General features: G+C 53.3%; 1 protein-coding gene and 1 non-coding gene across 2 annotated transcripts in view; both read left to right on the forward strand.

Moving 5' to 3' along the window:
- The window catches only part of OPA3 (outer mitochondrial membrane lipid metabolism regulator OPA3), a 74,171-nt gene extending 58,255 nt beyond the window's left edge, over positions 1-15,916 (forward strand). Inside the window, exon 2 of the mRNA XM_053668499.1 lies at positions 14,528-15,916. Within this exon, the coding sequence (XP_053524474.1) occupies positions 14,528-14,946 (419 nt within the window). The 3' untranslated portion in view covers positions 14,947-15,916. The remainder of the gene's footprint in view (positions 1-14,527) is intronic.
- LOC119051355 (U1 spliceosomal RNA) lies at positions 10,316-10,477 on the forward strand. Its single transcript, XR_005082908.2, has one exon. It is a non-coding gene; the product is annotated as a U1 spliceosomal RNA (small nuclear RNA).
- Positions 15,917-16,012: the final 96 nt, after the last annotated feature.

The following is a 16,012-nucleotide window of genomic DNA, read 5'->3' on the forward strand; positions in this document are numbered from 1 at the left end:
AAGGACTCACAGGACTTAGAAAAGCTGAAATGCACATGGTTATAGTTTATTACAGTGAAAGGGCGCAGATTAAAATCAACGAAGGGAAAAGGCATGTGGTGTGAAGTCCAGGCAGCAGGGAGCTGAAGGCACTGAGGAGACAGGAGTTAGCAAAGTCGGGACAGGAGGCAGTTCCGTTCCGGTCATTTCTTTGTTTCCCAATCATTGTTTTCTGCATATTTCAAGGCATAGCAGGCTCACTATGGAAAAACTCAGCAAACACGGAAAAACATAAAGTGCAGTGAAAAAATCACCCGTAATCCCAGCACCCAGAGATGATCACTGTTATCTTTTAGCTGTATTTCCTGTCCTAAACGTGTGTGCAGAGAAAAAGTTTTCATTTTGTGCTGTAATACATGGGGAGAGGAAACCAGACACCCAAGTCACCACTGGCCCAGGTTCAAACCAGCTTCCCCTGACCTTGGCAGTACCCTTGTGAGACCCGTGAAGGTCACAGCAGGTGACAATACTGTACAGCGACCCTCCTGGGACCTCTGCCTCAGCGTGACTTCCATCCAGGAGATGAGCCTCTTTTCTTTGCCCACACCCCTCCCCTGGAAAGAACATGCACCCCCACCTCGAAACCCGACCTCCAGATGCATCACTGTGAAAGCTGAGGGAGGGGCTGCAAAAGCCCCAGCCTCCCGCTTTGGATGAGAGCTTGTTGTGCATGCTTCTCACCCCTCACCTGGGGACAGACAGACTGGGCCCAGAGAGGGCAGGACACTGTCCAAGGTCACCGTCCAGGGAAGTGAGACCGCAGCTGAGTTAATGGCACAGACCCCCTGTCAAGAAGCAGACAAGCCCCTCCACGGAGGGTAGAGCTCCCAGGAAGGAGGGAGAGAAGAAAGGGTCTCCATGGCCCCCACGCACTGGAGGACCAGAAGGGGGAGCTGCCGGTGGGGCCAGCACCTACCTGAGGGCCCCCTAGAGATAAGACTTGCAGTCATCAGCTTCCGACTTTTTGTGGTCCTTGGGGATGACAAAGAATATTCCTGTGGCGAAGGCTTGGCAGCATCTCTGCGTGTGGCGGTGGAAGGGGTAGAATTTCCTGCAGCAACTCCAGTGGGGGTCCTGGGGGTCCAGGGCCACGGTGCCACACAGTCGCCACCTCTCCTCTCTCACCACCAGCACCTCGCCTGGGGGCAGACGGCTGAGCATCAGGCCTGGCCTGTCCTGAGTGGAGGCCCACTTCCGGTCCTGAGTGGAGGCCCACTTCCGGTCCTGAGTGGAGGCCCGCCCTCCTCCCGAGTCCTGTCCTTCTCTCCTCCATTCATTTCTCACCCAGCGCCTGTGTCTGATGTCCGGTTCACCTCTGTGCCCCAGCAGCCCCGCCCCTCTTCTCTGGCCACCTCCTCTCTCACCCGCCTTCTTCCCAGCCCACCGGCGGGGTCCGCACTGAGTTCTCAGACCCTCAGTGGCTCCTGACCTCACCCTGTGAGCAGGGCTACCCACCACTCACCTTTGAGTGCCACCTAGGTCACAGCCAAAGTGCATGTGGCTTAGGGTCCTACACAGTGATGCCCAGCCTCACTCGGGTTACCGAATGACACCGGGGAGACTGATCAAGTGGGTGCCGGGCCTGGGAACCGGAGGGAGAGCTGACCCAGCGGGGCAGGCACAAGGTCAGCATGTTCTGGCAGGCGGAGCCCGACCTCCCTCAGTGGGGGAAAGCCGTCTCAGGAGCTGGGTCATTTTCTCTCGGCTCATCCCCACATTCCTCCCGCCCCCACCCCTCACTACGCTTACCTGGTCCTTGGGCTCCTGCCTGGGCTGAAACTAGAGTCCCTCCTGCTAGGGGTTTGCTCAGAAAAGTAGAAGACTGGGCAACTCCTCAGGCAGGTCAGGATTCAAGCCCCGCCCTTCCCTCTGTCCGCCATGTGGCCTCGGGCAGTGAACTTCACCCCACCCTGAACCACACTTTTTCCATCTCTAAAAGGGTCTCCTGCTTCCTGGGGGTATTGTACAGACTGAGGGTGACTGTCAGCTGGTGGGTGCCAGTGGGGTTCAAAGAAGGGAGACTTTGTGCCGGCTGGTAAAACGCTTCACCAGTTGGGCCTGTAGTGGAACAGGGCCCTTGGCTTTGGCTCGTGACTCAGCCGGTCACCGCCCTTCTCACTCTCAGTCCCAGCAAACAACCCATTTCTGCTCCCTCCCCAGAGGCGCTCCCTTATCCCCAGCACCCACACGCAGCACAAGGGGGATGCTCACAGGGGCTACCCCCCAGGTCCCTCAGGGTGGGAGGTGAGTCAGAATTCCTCACTGAGGCCTGCATTAGGAGCGTGGAAGTGGGAGCTGTGCCCCTCATTGCTGCACAGCCACCAAGAGAAGCCAGGCTTCCCTGCTCCCCACACCCATGCTCACCTTCAGAGGGATGGCGACTTCCGAGCACCAGTGGGAAGAGCAGGAGGAAGAGAACTGTAGGGGAGAGAGGCGTGAGGGTTGTGGTTCCAGCCTGAGGAGGCAGCTAGCCGGAGGCCCCACACCTTCACTGACGGGAGGTTCATACCTGAGAACCCGAGGAGCCTGGATGACCCGCTGGCACTGGCCCTGTGCCCTGGCCTGCATCTAGCTACCCCACGTTGGTACATGTTACTGAGGCCACGGCACCTACGTAGGGAGGGTTTGCATAGGCACTAATTCTGATGAGGTGCCTTGGGTTAAGGGCTGAGCATCAGAAATCCTGGTGGAAATTTCAATCGTCCCGCTCTCTAGGACAGGAGACACTCTGAAAATAGAGTCCAATCGGTTATAAATGCACAAAAAATAGAAGTGGGAGGAGCCTGATGATATCACCCAAGTGCCTTTATTGGCACTGTGCTTCCCGGTGGCGTGATGGTGCGTTGCCTGCAGGTGAGGTGCCTTGGACCAACAGCAGTTGGGGGGGGCGGAGGACAGCGGGAACAAGGGTGTGCGTGCAGGAATGGGCTCTTTTTTTTTTTTCTGGATTCTTTTTTTTAATTTTTTTTATTGATTATGCTGTTACAGTTGTTCTATTCCCCCCTTCATTCCCCTCCACCCTAACCCCCCATCCCCACCATTACCCTCCCTTTAGTTTATGACCATGTGTCTCAAGTACTTTAGATTCTATATTTCCCATGCTATTCTTGCCCCCCCATCTATTTTCTATCTACTGTCTATGCTACTTATTTTCTGTACCTTCTCCCCCCTTCTCCTCCTCCCACTCCCCTGTTGCTAACCCTCCACATGATCTTCATTTCTATGTTTCCACTCCTGATCTAGCTGTCCTTTTGGTTTGCTTTCGTTTTAGGTATGGTTGTTAATAACTGTGAGTTTGCTGTCCTTTCACTGTTCATGTTTCTTTAACTTCTTTTTCTTTGATAAGTCCCTTTAACATTTCATATAATAAGGGCTTGGTGATGATGAACTCCTTGAATTTGATCTTATCTGAGAAGCACTTTATCTGTCCTTCCATTCTAAATGAAAGTTTTGCTGGATAGAGCAATCTTGGTTGTAGGTCTTTGGATTTCATGACTTGGAATACCTCTTTCCAGCCCCTTCTTGCCTGTAAGGTCTCTTTTGAGAAATCTGCTGACAGTCTGATGGGGACTCCTTTGTAGGTGACTGTCCCCTTAGCTCTTGCTGCTTCTAGGATTCTCTCCTTCATTTTAATCTTGGCTAATGTAATTATGATGTACCTTGGTGTGTACCTTCTTGGGTCCAACTTCTTTGGGACTCTCCGAGCTTCCTGGATTTCCTGGAAGTCTATTTCCTTTGCCAGATTGGGGAAATTCTCCTTTATTATTTGTTCAAATAAGTTTTCCACTGGTGGCTGTGCCTTTCCCCCTTCTGGTACCCCTATAATTCGGATGTTGGAGCGTTTAAAGATGTCCTGGAGGTTCCTAAGACTCTCCTCATTTCTTTGAATTCTTGCTTCCTGACTCTTTTCTGTTTGGCCATTATTTGCTTTCTTCTGGTCCACTCCATTGATTTGAGTCCCAGTTTCCTTTTCATTGCTGTTGATGTCCTGTGCAATTCCATTCATTTCAATTAGTTTCACCTTCATATATTTGTCTAATTTGTGGCTATAATCAACCAGTTCTGTGAGGATCCTGATGACCAGTGTTTTAAACTGTGCGTCTGAGAGTTTTGCTATTTCTTCATCGCTTAGATCTATGGGCTCTGGGGCTTTGAGATCTTGCGAAATTTTTGGTCTGTTCTGGCCCTTTAAGTGTGAGAAGCAGTGCCTTGGACTCCCAGGTGGCTGGGTTAGGACGCTGGATGTGGAGGTGGGGTCAGAGCGGGGAAATGGCGGCGCCCTCTACTGCCGCTTGCCTCGGGGACCCCTCCGGGGCCCGGTCCAACCGCCCACTCCCTTGCCTGTCCGCTCGCGCACAAATGGGTGACCACAGTCAACACGCACCACCGCTCCCCCACTGTCTCCCCCGCTGTCGCTCGCCTGGTGGCTTGCTCGGTGGCTCACTAGGTCCAACCCTGCGCATCTGGATTCCGCGCCTGAGTCCATCTGACCGAGTCCTCCTGTGCAACCCCTCACCAGCCTCTGGTTTTGCCCCTTACCAGTCAGGCTGAAGAATTTGTTGTTAACAGACTTCCGAAAAGTTCAATTTTCCGTGTTCTGGCTGTGTTTTCTGTTGCTAATATTTAGTTGTCTCTAAACTTGGTTGCGTGAGAAGGCACGGCACATCCACCTATGCCTCCATCTTGGCGGAAGTCTGCTTTTTTTTTTTTTTTTTTTTAAGAACAAGCTTCTAGTTTGTGAGGCAGTCAGGGGAAGGGTTACTCTCTTGCTATTCAGGGTGGGTGCCTCAGGCTTCCAGGATGTGAGCTGAGACAGTGGGTCAGGTAAAGGGCCGGGCTGTTCCCAGGTACCAGAGGGTCAGTCTGACCACCGGCCATTCTGGCTGGCACCAAATGTCTACTGCGGGAGGTGGAGAGGGTTCCCGTTAAGTGCCGGGCTGTCTGTGGAGTCAGGAAAACTGACTCCTGAGCAGTCTGAGGGATGGGGACCTGGCCTGACGCTTTCATCCCACACTGCTTTTTATTATTTTTGTGAGGCTGAGTGGAAATGTGTGAAGGTCTGTCTTCGGAACTGCTTCCCGCTGGGAAGGGTCGCAGAGCCGTCCCTGAGCTGTCTCCGTGAGCTGTGCTTGCCCCTGCCCTGGTTAATGATGTTGCAGGACAAGTACCATCCTGATTTGTTTTTTGAACTGCTCCAGCCTGGAACGTTTATAGATAAATTTCCCAAGCAGGTAAAAGATACACGGTCCGAGCATGAGGAATAGGAGTATTGAGAAGGGGGGTCCCGGGAAAGGCAGCGGCCAGGTAGTGCTGGGGAGCCAGGAACTAGATTAATGGAGGGGCTCAGAGTTTTTATTTTAGGTGCAGACTCCAGTGTGCCCTGAATGTTTGGTTGGACCTTGCCTGATTTGTTTATGTAGAAACGTCAGTCTTCTTTGAGATATAGACATGGGCTCTCAGGCTTTGAAGGGCTCCCCCTGCTGGGTGTTGAGCTGCTCCTGGAGTGTAGCAAGAGTGCACCCAGGGTGGCTTCCTCCGCTGTTTCTAGAAATAACCGGTGATAACTATCTAATGAGGTGCCAGGCCCTGCAGCAGAGAACTCCTAGCAATGCTACTCGGCCCGCCCCTTTTGAAAAAGTGTACCTATTCCCTGAAAGGGGAGTGAGATGTTTCTCTTGCACAATTGTTATATGAGGAGCTCGTAGCAGAATAAGCAGTTTGCCAAAGTCTGGCAGAGGAGTCCAACAGAGGGTGCAGGAATTTTTCTCCCTGATTGGATATTGATCAGAAATGAGAAGAATATACAGGATGAATATACAGTTACTGCTTGAGAGTAGGTTAGCTTTTTTTTTTTTTAATTTAGAGAGGGGAAGGAAGGGAGAAAGAAAGGGAGAGAAACATCGATGTGTGGTTGCTTCTTGTGCACCCCCCCTACTGGGGACCTGGCCTGCAACCCAGGCATGTGCCCTGACTGGGAATCAAACCAGCAATCCTTTGGTTCCCAGGCCAATGCTCAATCCACTGAGCCACACCAGCCAGGGCGAGGGAGCAGGTCAGCTTTTGTGCCTTGAGGGTAAGGACAGCTGCTGCTGTGGTTAACGTTGTGAGGTAAGTGGGCCACCCTTGGGGAGTGGGGTCTAGCTGTTTAGATAAACAGGCTATTCTGTTCAGGTCTGGGCCTGACTGCTGTCCTAAGAGACCCAGGGTGATGCCCTGGGTTTCATCCGTGTACAGGACAAAGGATTTCTTGAGGTCAGGGAGGGCCAGAGTAGGGGCTTTGGTGACAATCTCCTTTAGGTCCCGGAAGAGCCCTTCCACGGGCCTCCCAGGCAGTGGTGGTTCCTGTAAATGTAGTTAACTAAGTGGAGTGGGAGGGGACTAGGGGTGTATCTGTTAGAGAGAGAAAGAAAATGCCCCGGAGTTTCGAGAAGGAATGAGTCCTTGGGCCTTAAGCCTGGCGAGGATGTCTCTTCCAGGAATTGGTGGAGGGCAGTGGAGGAAGACCAGGAATGAGTGAGTAAATCAGTGGCCCGGGAGTGAACAGGGTCGGGGCTGTGGGGGGGGGGGGGGCTAACGGTTGTGAGACTGTGCCATCGACTCGTACTACAGAGACTGAGGAATGGCCCGTTGGCCCGGGGTATTCAGGGAGAGCAGAGCAAATGGCCCCGTGTGGAAGAGAAAAGGATTGGCTTTCCTGCTGCGGCTAAGAGTTACCCGAGGTTCCGTCCCGCTGAATATGGTGGGGCCCAGTGCGGCTCCCAGGCACCGGCAGTCTTCGGCCGCTAATCCCAGGAGGTCCGGGAGTTCAAAACCAGGGGGCCGATCCAAGTGGGTAGCCTTCACCCCCTTGCCTTGACAGGCCCAAGGGGCAATCGGACTTCGGGTGGCCCTGTAGTTTGCACCGCAGGTACAGCCCTGGAGGGGCTCCGGGGTTTGGGCATTGTTTGGCCCAGTGCCCTGGGTTCCCACACTTAAAACAGGTCCCCGGAAGGGTTTTTCCCTGTTTGGGGAAATCTCGGGTCTCTCTTAATGCCGAGGCAGGTAGCTGGTGGGCCTGGGTACGGGACTTGGCCTTATAGCATCCTCCCTTTGTCTTTCCTGCTGAGCCTTTTCCTTGTCTTGGTTGTTGAAATCTCTAAAGCCTGGATTAACTAGCTCACTGTGGCTGGTTTGAGGGCCTGCCTCTAGTTTCTGGAGCTTTCAGATTTTCCTGGAGCCGATGAGGGGGTAAAATGGGCATGGAGCAGTAGACTGCCCTCCGGGGAGTTGGGTTCGGGTCAGGAAAACATCGGAGGGCTTCCGCAGACTGGCAAGGAAGGCGGCGGGATTCTCGCCTGCCCCCTGGGAGATTTCCCATAGTTTCTCCGGGAGGCAGGTTACCGGGCTCCTACCGGGCCATTGGTAGGGTCTTGCCTTAGGGTGTCAGCATGAGCTTGAGCCTCCAGCCAAACACGGTCCCTCTCCTCAGGGGACAGCCAGGTGGAGGGTATGACATAGGGGTCTCGCCAAGTGAGATGATAGGAGGCAGTCAGATACTGGAATTCCTTGAGGAGATAGATGGGTGGGGTCAGAGGAAAAGGATCCTGCGGGTTGTTCAGCGTGGGGGAGATGGGGAAGGGAGAAGGGAACATAGACTCGTGGACTCGGGTGGGCCCTCCTGGTCCTGCCCCTCCGGGAGGGAGGGGTAAGGGGGAGGGGGTGAGACAGGCTGCTGGCCCTGGTCCTGGGAGGGGAGGGAGGTGGAGGACCTGAGGGAGGAGTCGGGAGGGGCAGGGGATTCAAGTCTGTGTTCCAGGCTCTGGCCAGACAGAGGAGGAGGAGGGGATGCGTAGGGAGGGGAAGAGAGTCCTCCCAGGGCTCAAAGGGTGTTTCTGTCGGGCACTGGGAAGGGCAGACGCCGCTGGGGAAGGAGAGAGGGGAGGAGAAGGATTCAGTAGGTGGATCGGGTCTGGCACGGGGAGGAGCGCCAGCGCCGCTCAAAGACAGGCTGGGCTTTGGGACCTCACTCCAGGTGCTGAGACGCCCACAGAAATCGTCAGGGTCTGGGAGGATCTGAGGGTTGAGTATCCCGTTTCCTGGCCAGATAGACCCATTATCCAGCTTATACTGCAGCCAGGCAGTGTTACAGAAGAAAGTAAGTCCCTTGGGTTTTAAGTCCATTTCTTAGCCCAGGTCTTTTAGACTCCTGAGCAGATACCCGAGGGGGCGCCACAGGAGGTAGCGATGGGTCCTTGCCCATTATGAGGAGTAGGATTGGGGGGGGGGCGGGGAGCAAGCCCAGTCTCCCTGCTTTAGGACAAATGAGGAGCCGTTCCACCCTCGAGTGTGTGACAGAGACAGGGAGGAGAGGAGGGAAGCATCCCACCTTCCTGTCACTCCCAAGGGTCCAGGACCCAGGCAGGCCCTTAACCCAGCGCTGGGATTTTCTGAAGATCGTGTCCAGGACACCGAAGAACAGAGAAGGAGAGTCTCGGGATGACGGAGAGGGACATATTCCTTATGCCGCTGCTTCAGGGGTGTCAAACTCATTTTCCCCAGGGGCCACATCAGGGCCAAATGTAATTTCAACTCCTTAACAGTGAAGAAGGAGTAGTCCCATGTACACAGTCCTAAAATTATTTCGGCCCTTTGAAGGCAACCGCAAGGCTGATGTGGCCCCTGGTGGAAATGCGTTTGACGCCTCTGTAGGCCTGGTTGATTTTGCCTGTGTGGATGCAGAGGTCAAGCAAGTGGGCTTCCCCAATCAAGGTCCTCCGGATTTTAGCACCAAAATGTTAGAAATGCGAGAGAAGTAGAGGCAGGAGGAGCCAAATGATCTGGTCCAAGTGCCTTTATTTGATGCTGTGCTTACATGTGGGCTAAGTGGGGACCAATTGCAGCAGGTGTGAGTGGGGGAGCAGGGGAGTGTGTGCGGGAATGGGGTTTTTTAAAACAAAAAGCTCGGGGTTTGCGCAGGGATAGGGGAGGGGTTACTCTCTTGCTCTTCTGGGCAGGTGCCTCAGGGTTCCAGAAGGTGAGCCCAGACAATGGGTCAGGTGAAGGGCCGGGCTGTTTCCAAGTACAGGAGGGTCAGTATCTATTGTGGGAGGTGGAAGGGAGTTTCAGTTCAGCTTTGGGGTGTCAATCAAGCCAAGATCACTAAGTCATGAGCAGTGTGGGAGTTGGGAACCTGGCCTGATCTTTTCACAATCATCTGTTTACTGTGATTTCATTGCTCTTGGCTACTGGGAAACCAAGTCACTCCCTGGTTGGCAAGTAAACAGTACATTGAATTGTCGGGGGGGAAACAGCACTTGCCCTCTTAATAGTGTTTTACCTTAATTTATTCAAATAAAATATTTCAAGATGAGTGGTTTGCTAATGAGGGAAGGAAGCCAAGGAGGAGGTGAAACAATAGGGAGAGGGAGTAGGAGATGACAAAAATAAGTTCCCATTTTACTAGGAGCCGTTTAGAGGCGTGGCCTCCCCGCTCACAAGGCTCCACCCCCTCCACCCCCCACCCCCCCTTCAGCGGCTCTGTGAGCTCAGAGGGGATGGACCATGAACTACATTCTACCTGCGCCCCACAGTCTACGCCGGGTATTTGCCTTGGGTGGGAAATGAGAACACTAATGACTAAAAAGCAAGTTTATTTTAAAGGAGGAGAATTTTTTAAAGATTTCTTAAATTTATTTATCTTTAGAGGGGAAGGGAAGGAGAGAAATGTCAGTGTATGTTTGCTTCTGGTAGGTCCTCTGCTGGGAACCGGCCTGCAACCCAGGCATGTGCCCTGACTGGGAATCAAACTGGGATCCTTTGGTTCGCAGGCCCGCACTCAACCCACTGATCCACACCAGCCAGAGCTAAAAAGCAAGTTTATTAATGGGTTATGGGAGTGGGGGGGTCATGATTTTCTGTTCAAAGCAGTTTTTTTAATCAGAGGCACAGTCCAGGAAGCCACTACCACAGTCAGGGAACAGTTTCCCTCTTTTTCCAGTTTCCTTTGTTCTGTGCATTCCACTTCTCCTGCCCGCAGAGAGCCAGCAACAGGCCTCACCCTCTCTGTTGCTCACTTCTGTTACGCTCCCTCCTACGCCTCACCCTGTATATCTATAATAATTAAACCTTACACAGTCATAATTGCAAACCTAGACACTATCAGGCTGAAGATATGGATCCAAGATAAGACTTCGGTTCCCCAAATATTGCGTGATCACATTAATGTGTTTTTACCTCCCACTTAAAGAATGAAACCTTTCTTTCTGTAAGGTTTGTAATACAAACTAGCAGTTTGCTTACACTGGCAGGCAGGGGAGATGCCATGATCGCGGAGGTGGTTTTCCCAGGGCGGGGCTCACTCACCGCGCTGAGGGTGTGCTGCCCCCTTTGATTTCCCCGAATGTGGGAAACTCGATGCATAGTGTGTGGTAGTGGGGGACTGCGTGTTTGCTCTCCCCACACCCGGAAAAACCTAGCAGTTCCCATCCTGTACCCTTAAAAAAAAAGATTTTATGTATTCATTTTTAGAGAGGGGAAGGGAGAGAAACATCAGTGTGTGGCTGCCTCACGCACGCCCCCTACCGGGGGCCTGACCTGCAACTCTGAATCAAACCTATGAGCCCTTGGCCACAGTCCGGCACTCAGTCCCCTGAGCCACACCAGCAGGGCCCATCCTGTACCCTTTCTCCTGTCACATCCTCTTTCAGTCCTTTTTCTCTGTGTCTAAGTAGACACTTACTCTGTGTCATCCTGCATTTTTCCAAAGCAACTTGCTTGAGGTATCAGTGATACACAGTGTAATGTATGTATGAAAAGCGAATAATTTGATATAGTTTATTTTTTAAATATTTTATTTATTTTTAGAGAGAGGGGAAGGGAAGGAGAAAGAGTGGGAGAGAAACATCAATGTGTCTTTGCCTCTCATGTGTCCCCTACTGGGGACCTGACCCACAACCCAGGCATGTGCCCTGACTGGGAATCAACCAGCGACCCTTTGCCTCACAGGCCCGTGCTGAATCTACTGAGCCACACCAGCCAGGGCTGATATAGTTTGGTTTCCACATATGTGTCAAACCACCACCACTCCGAAGACAGTGGACGCATCTCGTTGCTCCCCAGTTTCCTTGAGCCCCTCTGTGCAGCCCCACTCCACTCTCCCCAGGCGACCGCGGACGAGCCCCAGAGGATGCTGGGTCATTCCCACACCCTCGTTTTCGCCTGGGCCTCCCACAGTGAATGGGAGCACAGTCCTGGCTGAGTGGACGCGCCTGCCAGTTGGCACAGTCATGAGACAATGAGAATCGCCAATTTCCCCGGTTGCCACAAGCGAAGCTGCCTTGGAGGAGGCTGGAAAGGTGGCCAGACAGCTCTGACTCACAAGTTACGAAAGCTTCTCACTGAAGTGCAGCACAGCTAAACCAAAGTGAGCAAGTCCTGAAGAACAGTTCCGCACACCCCCAGGAGGAACGGGGGAACAGGGCAAAAGTAGTCCCGCAACCCCACCGTGCCCTCACTCTGACAGCAACTGCAAGTTCAGAGTGCCCCCAAACAATCTCCAGTTTCAGTGATCTGGTAGGATTCACAGGACTCATCGTTACAGTGTTTTTTTACTTTATTTTTTTAAAGAAACACTGATTTTTATTTATTTTTAGAGAGAGGAGAAGGGAGGGAGAAAGAGAGGGAGAGAAACATCAATGAGTGGTTGCCTCTCGCGCGCCCTCTACCGGGGACCTGGCGCGCAGCTCAGGCAGGTGCCTGGACTGGGAATGCAACCGGTGACCTTTGGTTTACAGGCTGGCACTCAATCCACTGATGCACACCAGCCAGGGCTAGATTTTATTTATTTATTTTTAGAGAGAGGGTAACGGAAAAGAAAAGAGAGGAAAAGAAACATTGATGTGAGAGAGAAACATTGATCAGTTGCCTCTTGCAGGTACCTGACTGGGGACCGAACCTACAACGCAGGCGTGTGCCTTAACAGGGAATTGAACCAGCGACCTTTCGCTCTGCAGAAGAGCGCCCAACCAACCGAGCCGCACTGGTCAGGCCTCCCTGTTCTAGTTCATTACAGAGATATAGTTTCAAATCAGCCAAGGGAAGAGGAGCATGGGGCAGAATCCAGGAGAGTTCCCAGTGTGAGTGAGCTCCCATTAAACCAGTGGAATGGTGGGTAGCACTAACTTTCCCAGCAGCACTGCATGACGGGTGCACGGAACGCTGCCAACCAGGAAGCTCGCCCAAGCCACGTTCTGCAGGCTTTTCAGTGGGGGCGGGTCACACAGACAAGGTGTGGGAACCACGTGGCCAACCTTAGTTTCTAGCCCCCCCCAGAGGTGGAGCAGATACTTTGTGGTCACCAGGAATCACACTGCTAGTGTCCAGCACAGAGGCCCCAAGTAAACAGACACCCTTCTCAGACAGGACGTTCCAAGGACTTAAAGACTTCCTCTCAGGACCCAAGGGCCAAGGCCAGGCCCCTATTTATAGGGTAAAGCTAACCCTTTATTGTACAGGCAAGAAAAATTCCCAGAATTAAGGAGAGAAACGAGGTTCAGAGAAAAGTATGAAATGACGGACAAGAGAAAGTCCTTTGAAAACCCACCCTGGTGCAATGTCAATGCCACAGGGGGACAAAAGGGCCCTGCCCAGGACTCATGATGCCACCAGGCCTCCCAATTCCTGAGGTTTTTAAAAAAGATTTTATTTATTTTTAGAGAGCAGGCAAAGGGAGGGAGAGAAACATCAATGTGTGGTTGCCTCTCGTGCGCCCCCTGCTGGGAACTGGTCACAACCTAGGCATGTGCCCTGACTGGGAATCGAACCAGTAACCTTTTGGTTCCCAGGCCTGTGCTCAATTCACTGAGCCACACCAGTTCCTCGGAACTCTGAGGAGTTCTGAGCCTGTAATTCTGGGCCTAGAAATGGTCATTTATTCTAGTGTAAAAATGGACAAAGAATAGTAAAACACTTATTATTAATAACCTCAAAAAGACATCTTAAGTCCTGGTTGGTGTAGCTCAGTGGACTGAGTGCTGGCCTGCAAACCAAGGGGTTGAAGGTTCGCAGGTTTGGTTCCGGGTCAGGGCACATCCTGGGTTGTGGGCCAGGTCCCCGGGTGGGGGTGTGTGACAGGCAACTGTTTCTCTCTTGCACAGCACATGTCAGGAAGTTGAGGCAATGGGCATGTTACTTTTTTAATTTAGAGTTATTGTATTTGTTACCAATCAATAGAAACAAACTAAAAATCGCTTGCAAACCTTGGGAGGATATAGAATATGTGTTTAATTTCACACAAGCAGGGATGGCGGTGGAAAGTCACGTCATAATGTATGTAAAGATTCAATTTAGCAAATCAAGAACTAGAGGTATAAGCTGGTATTTTGGCATTATGGGGTCAATGTGGAAGAAACCAGTGCACAGAAGATCAAAAGTTGTTCTACAGCCCTGGCTGTGGACTTCGCCATCCTGAGCACTGGACTGCTAAGCAAAGGGTGGGTGGTTCGATTCCCAGTCAGGGCACATGCCTGGGTTGTGGGCTAGGTCCCCAGTGGGGGGCACACAAGAGGCAACCACACATTGACGTTTTTCTCCCTCTCTTTCTCCCTTCCCCCTCTCTAAAAATAAATAAAATCTTTTTTTTTTTTTTAAGTTTTCTGTAGAGCAGGACTAGAGCTAGAGGCAAGGAGACAGACTCTCTTCATCTTACAACCCTTTTTGCAAAGTCGAACTAACCCCAGCTGAGGGGAAGAAAACGTAATTAGATCAGCCTGGCGTTTGTGGAGGATGGCAGGAAGGGGGAAGTATAAAATGCTTTCAGGAATTCACCTCCTATTGAGCCCCAAAAGGCTCATTATTCTCTCCAGCAGCTCATGTATCAAGGCTGAATATTAATTATTACTGGAGCGAGTCAGGTTTCAGCACCCACTCGGTGCCTGTGGCCCATTTATCCGTGATGACTGATGCTGGTCATGGCTCATCTGAACGAGTGATTGATTAGGTACAGAAGTCATTAGAGCCATGTTGCGCACGCCCTGGGCCCCTTCCCAAACCACAGGGAACACACTTCAGGAGCTAGCTGTCACCTCCTCCTCCTGGGGCTGCGGGAAGGTGCCCATTTGGCCCTGAAGTGGGGAGGGGTGAGGGGAAAAGGAAAACATTTACTCCTGCTCTGGACTGTCACCTCAGAACCTCCCCTGCAACAGCGTTTCTCATTCTCAGCTGCTCGCCAGAATCTTCAGGACACTTTCAAAGGATGCCCTCCGGGCATCTAACTCAGCATCCCAAGTAACTAACTCAGCATCCCAAGTACCTAACTCAGCATTCCGCGCGCGCCGCCTGGAGCGCCAGCGTCTTCTTCGCACGCGAGTCTCCTTGATGGCGCTCACTCCCCAACCACAGAGATTCTGGATGCCGTCCCCCATCGTTCCCAGCAGGCCATCCAGGAGTCGAGGGGTGGGGCTGGCAGAGGGCTCCCCAGCAAAGGATCGCTGACCCCCCTCTTCCCCCGCAGTGTACCACTGGGCGGAGATGCGGGCCAAGATGAGCATCATGGGCTTCAACGCCGAAGCCGTGAAGCCGCTGAACGAGGCCACGGCGGCAGAGCTGGGCGCCGAGCTGCTGGGCGAGGCCACCATCTTCCTCGTGGCCTGCAGCTGCCTGATGCTGGAGTACTGGCGCCAAAAGTCGCACCATCGTCTCAAGAAGAGGCAGCAGCGTGTCGCCTGGGACACGATGCGGGACGAGGTGGAGCACCTGGCGCTGGTGCTGGAGGAGCTGCAGGCGCGGGTGCAGCAGACGGCGGCGGAGGCCGCAGCACCGCCCGCCCTGGAGGAGCTGCGGAAGCAGATGCAGGAGGTGCGAGCCCAGCTCTGCATCCGAGATGGGGACAAGCCGTCCTCGCCCCGGGCAGACCCCAGGTCCGAGGAATAGGAAGCAGCAGGGCCCTGGTCTTCGATGCGACTCCTCCGACCTGGCCTTCTGTCCTTCTGTCCCTTCCTGAACCGGTCCCACTAACCCCGCCCAATCCCTTTAGAAGCAGAACGGACCCTACACTGGGTGATCCAACCAGGGTTTTGGTCACTTTCCCCCACTAGTCGGGCCAGGACACACAGACCCAGCAAACTCTCGTTCCGCCACTCCCACCCCCACTTACCTGAGGGGCGGTCCTTCCCCGGGACACTGGCACACTCGTTGCCCCTTCTTTGACCATAGTAATGAAAATAGACACTTCTGTCTGCCTCACCTTGGGGGGCTGGGGCGGGGGGCAGTGAGAAACGCACAGATGGATAGTGTCAAGTTTTAGCCCCAATGAGTCACCCTGTCGTGCCTGACTTGAGTCCACCATCGGTACCTCTGCTGGGGTCCCCGCTCCTGAAGTGGCTCATTCCTAGGGAAACACCGCCGCCACCCCAATCTGTGGCACAGCCCGCTGCAAAGGCCCTGCAGGGTCCTCCGGGCATTCCAAGTGACCAACCAGATGTCCCTTCGCCCACTTCCGTGACCTCTTCCAGCAGGACGTGGCCCTCCGGGCTGGCAGAACTGGTGCTGCCTGCGGCTGAACGGTCGTTTCAGTCAGAGCCCGTTCACCCGTGGTTCTGGTCCGCCGCTGTTCTTCCCCATCCTCCTCCCGAGGGCTGCTCACAGGGACCCGCCCGCTGCCCCCACACAGGGGCAACTGTGGTGACCCCTGTCTTCCTGCGCTTCAGAGTACTCAGGGATCCCCCCCTTCATGCAAAACTTCTTCCATGGGACCACGGGCCCCTCGGCCCGGAGTTCCCCAGCCCCACCCACCCAAAGGGAATACTCCACCAGGCAGTGTTAGCTCGGCCACCTACCCCACACCAAGCCAGGGAACCACCGAACGGGGTGTGTCTGGGCGCTGTGACTTCCAAATTCTACTTGTTCAGACTGTGTTTTATAATTAAAGGAGCTCTGGGGTAAAGGAGTCCCCTTCATGTGTCTGAGAACCATGGCTACAGAGGTCATTGAAATTAGA

The sequence above is a fragment of the Artibeus jamaicensis genome, unplaced genomic scaffold (assembly GCF_021234435.1).
Source record: "Artibeus jamaicensis isolate MK-2021 breed Jamaican fruit bat unplaced genomic scaffold, CSHL_Jam_final contig_1526, whole genome shotgun sequence".
Taxonomy (NCBI): Eukaryota; Metazoa; Chordata; class Mammalia; order Chiroptera; family Phyllostomidae; genus Artibeus; species Artibeus jamaicensis.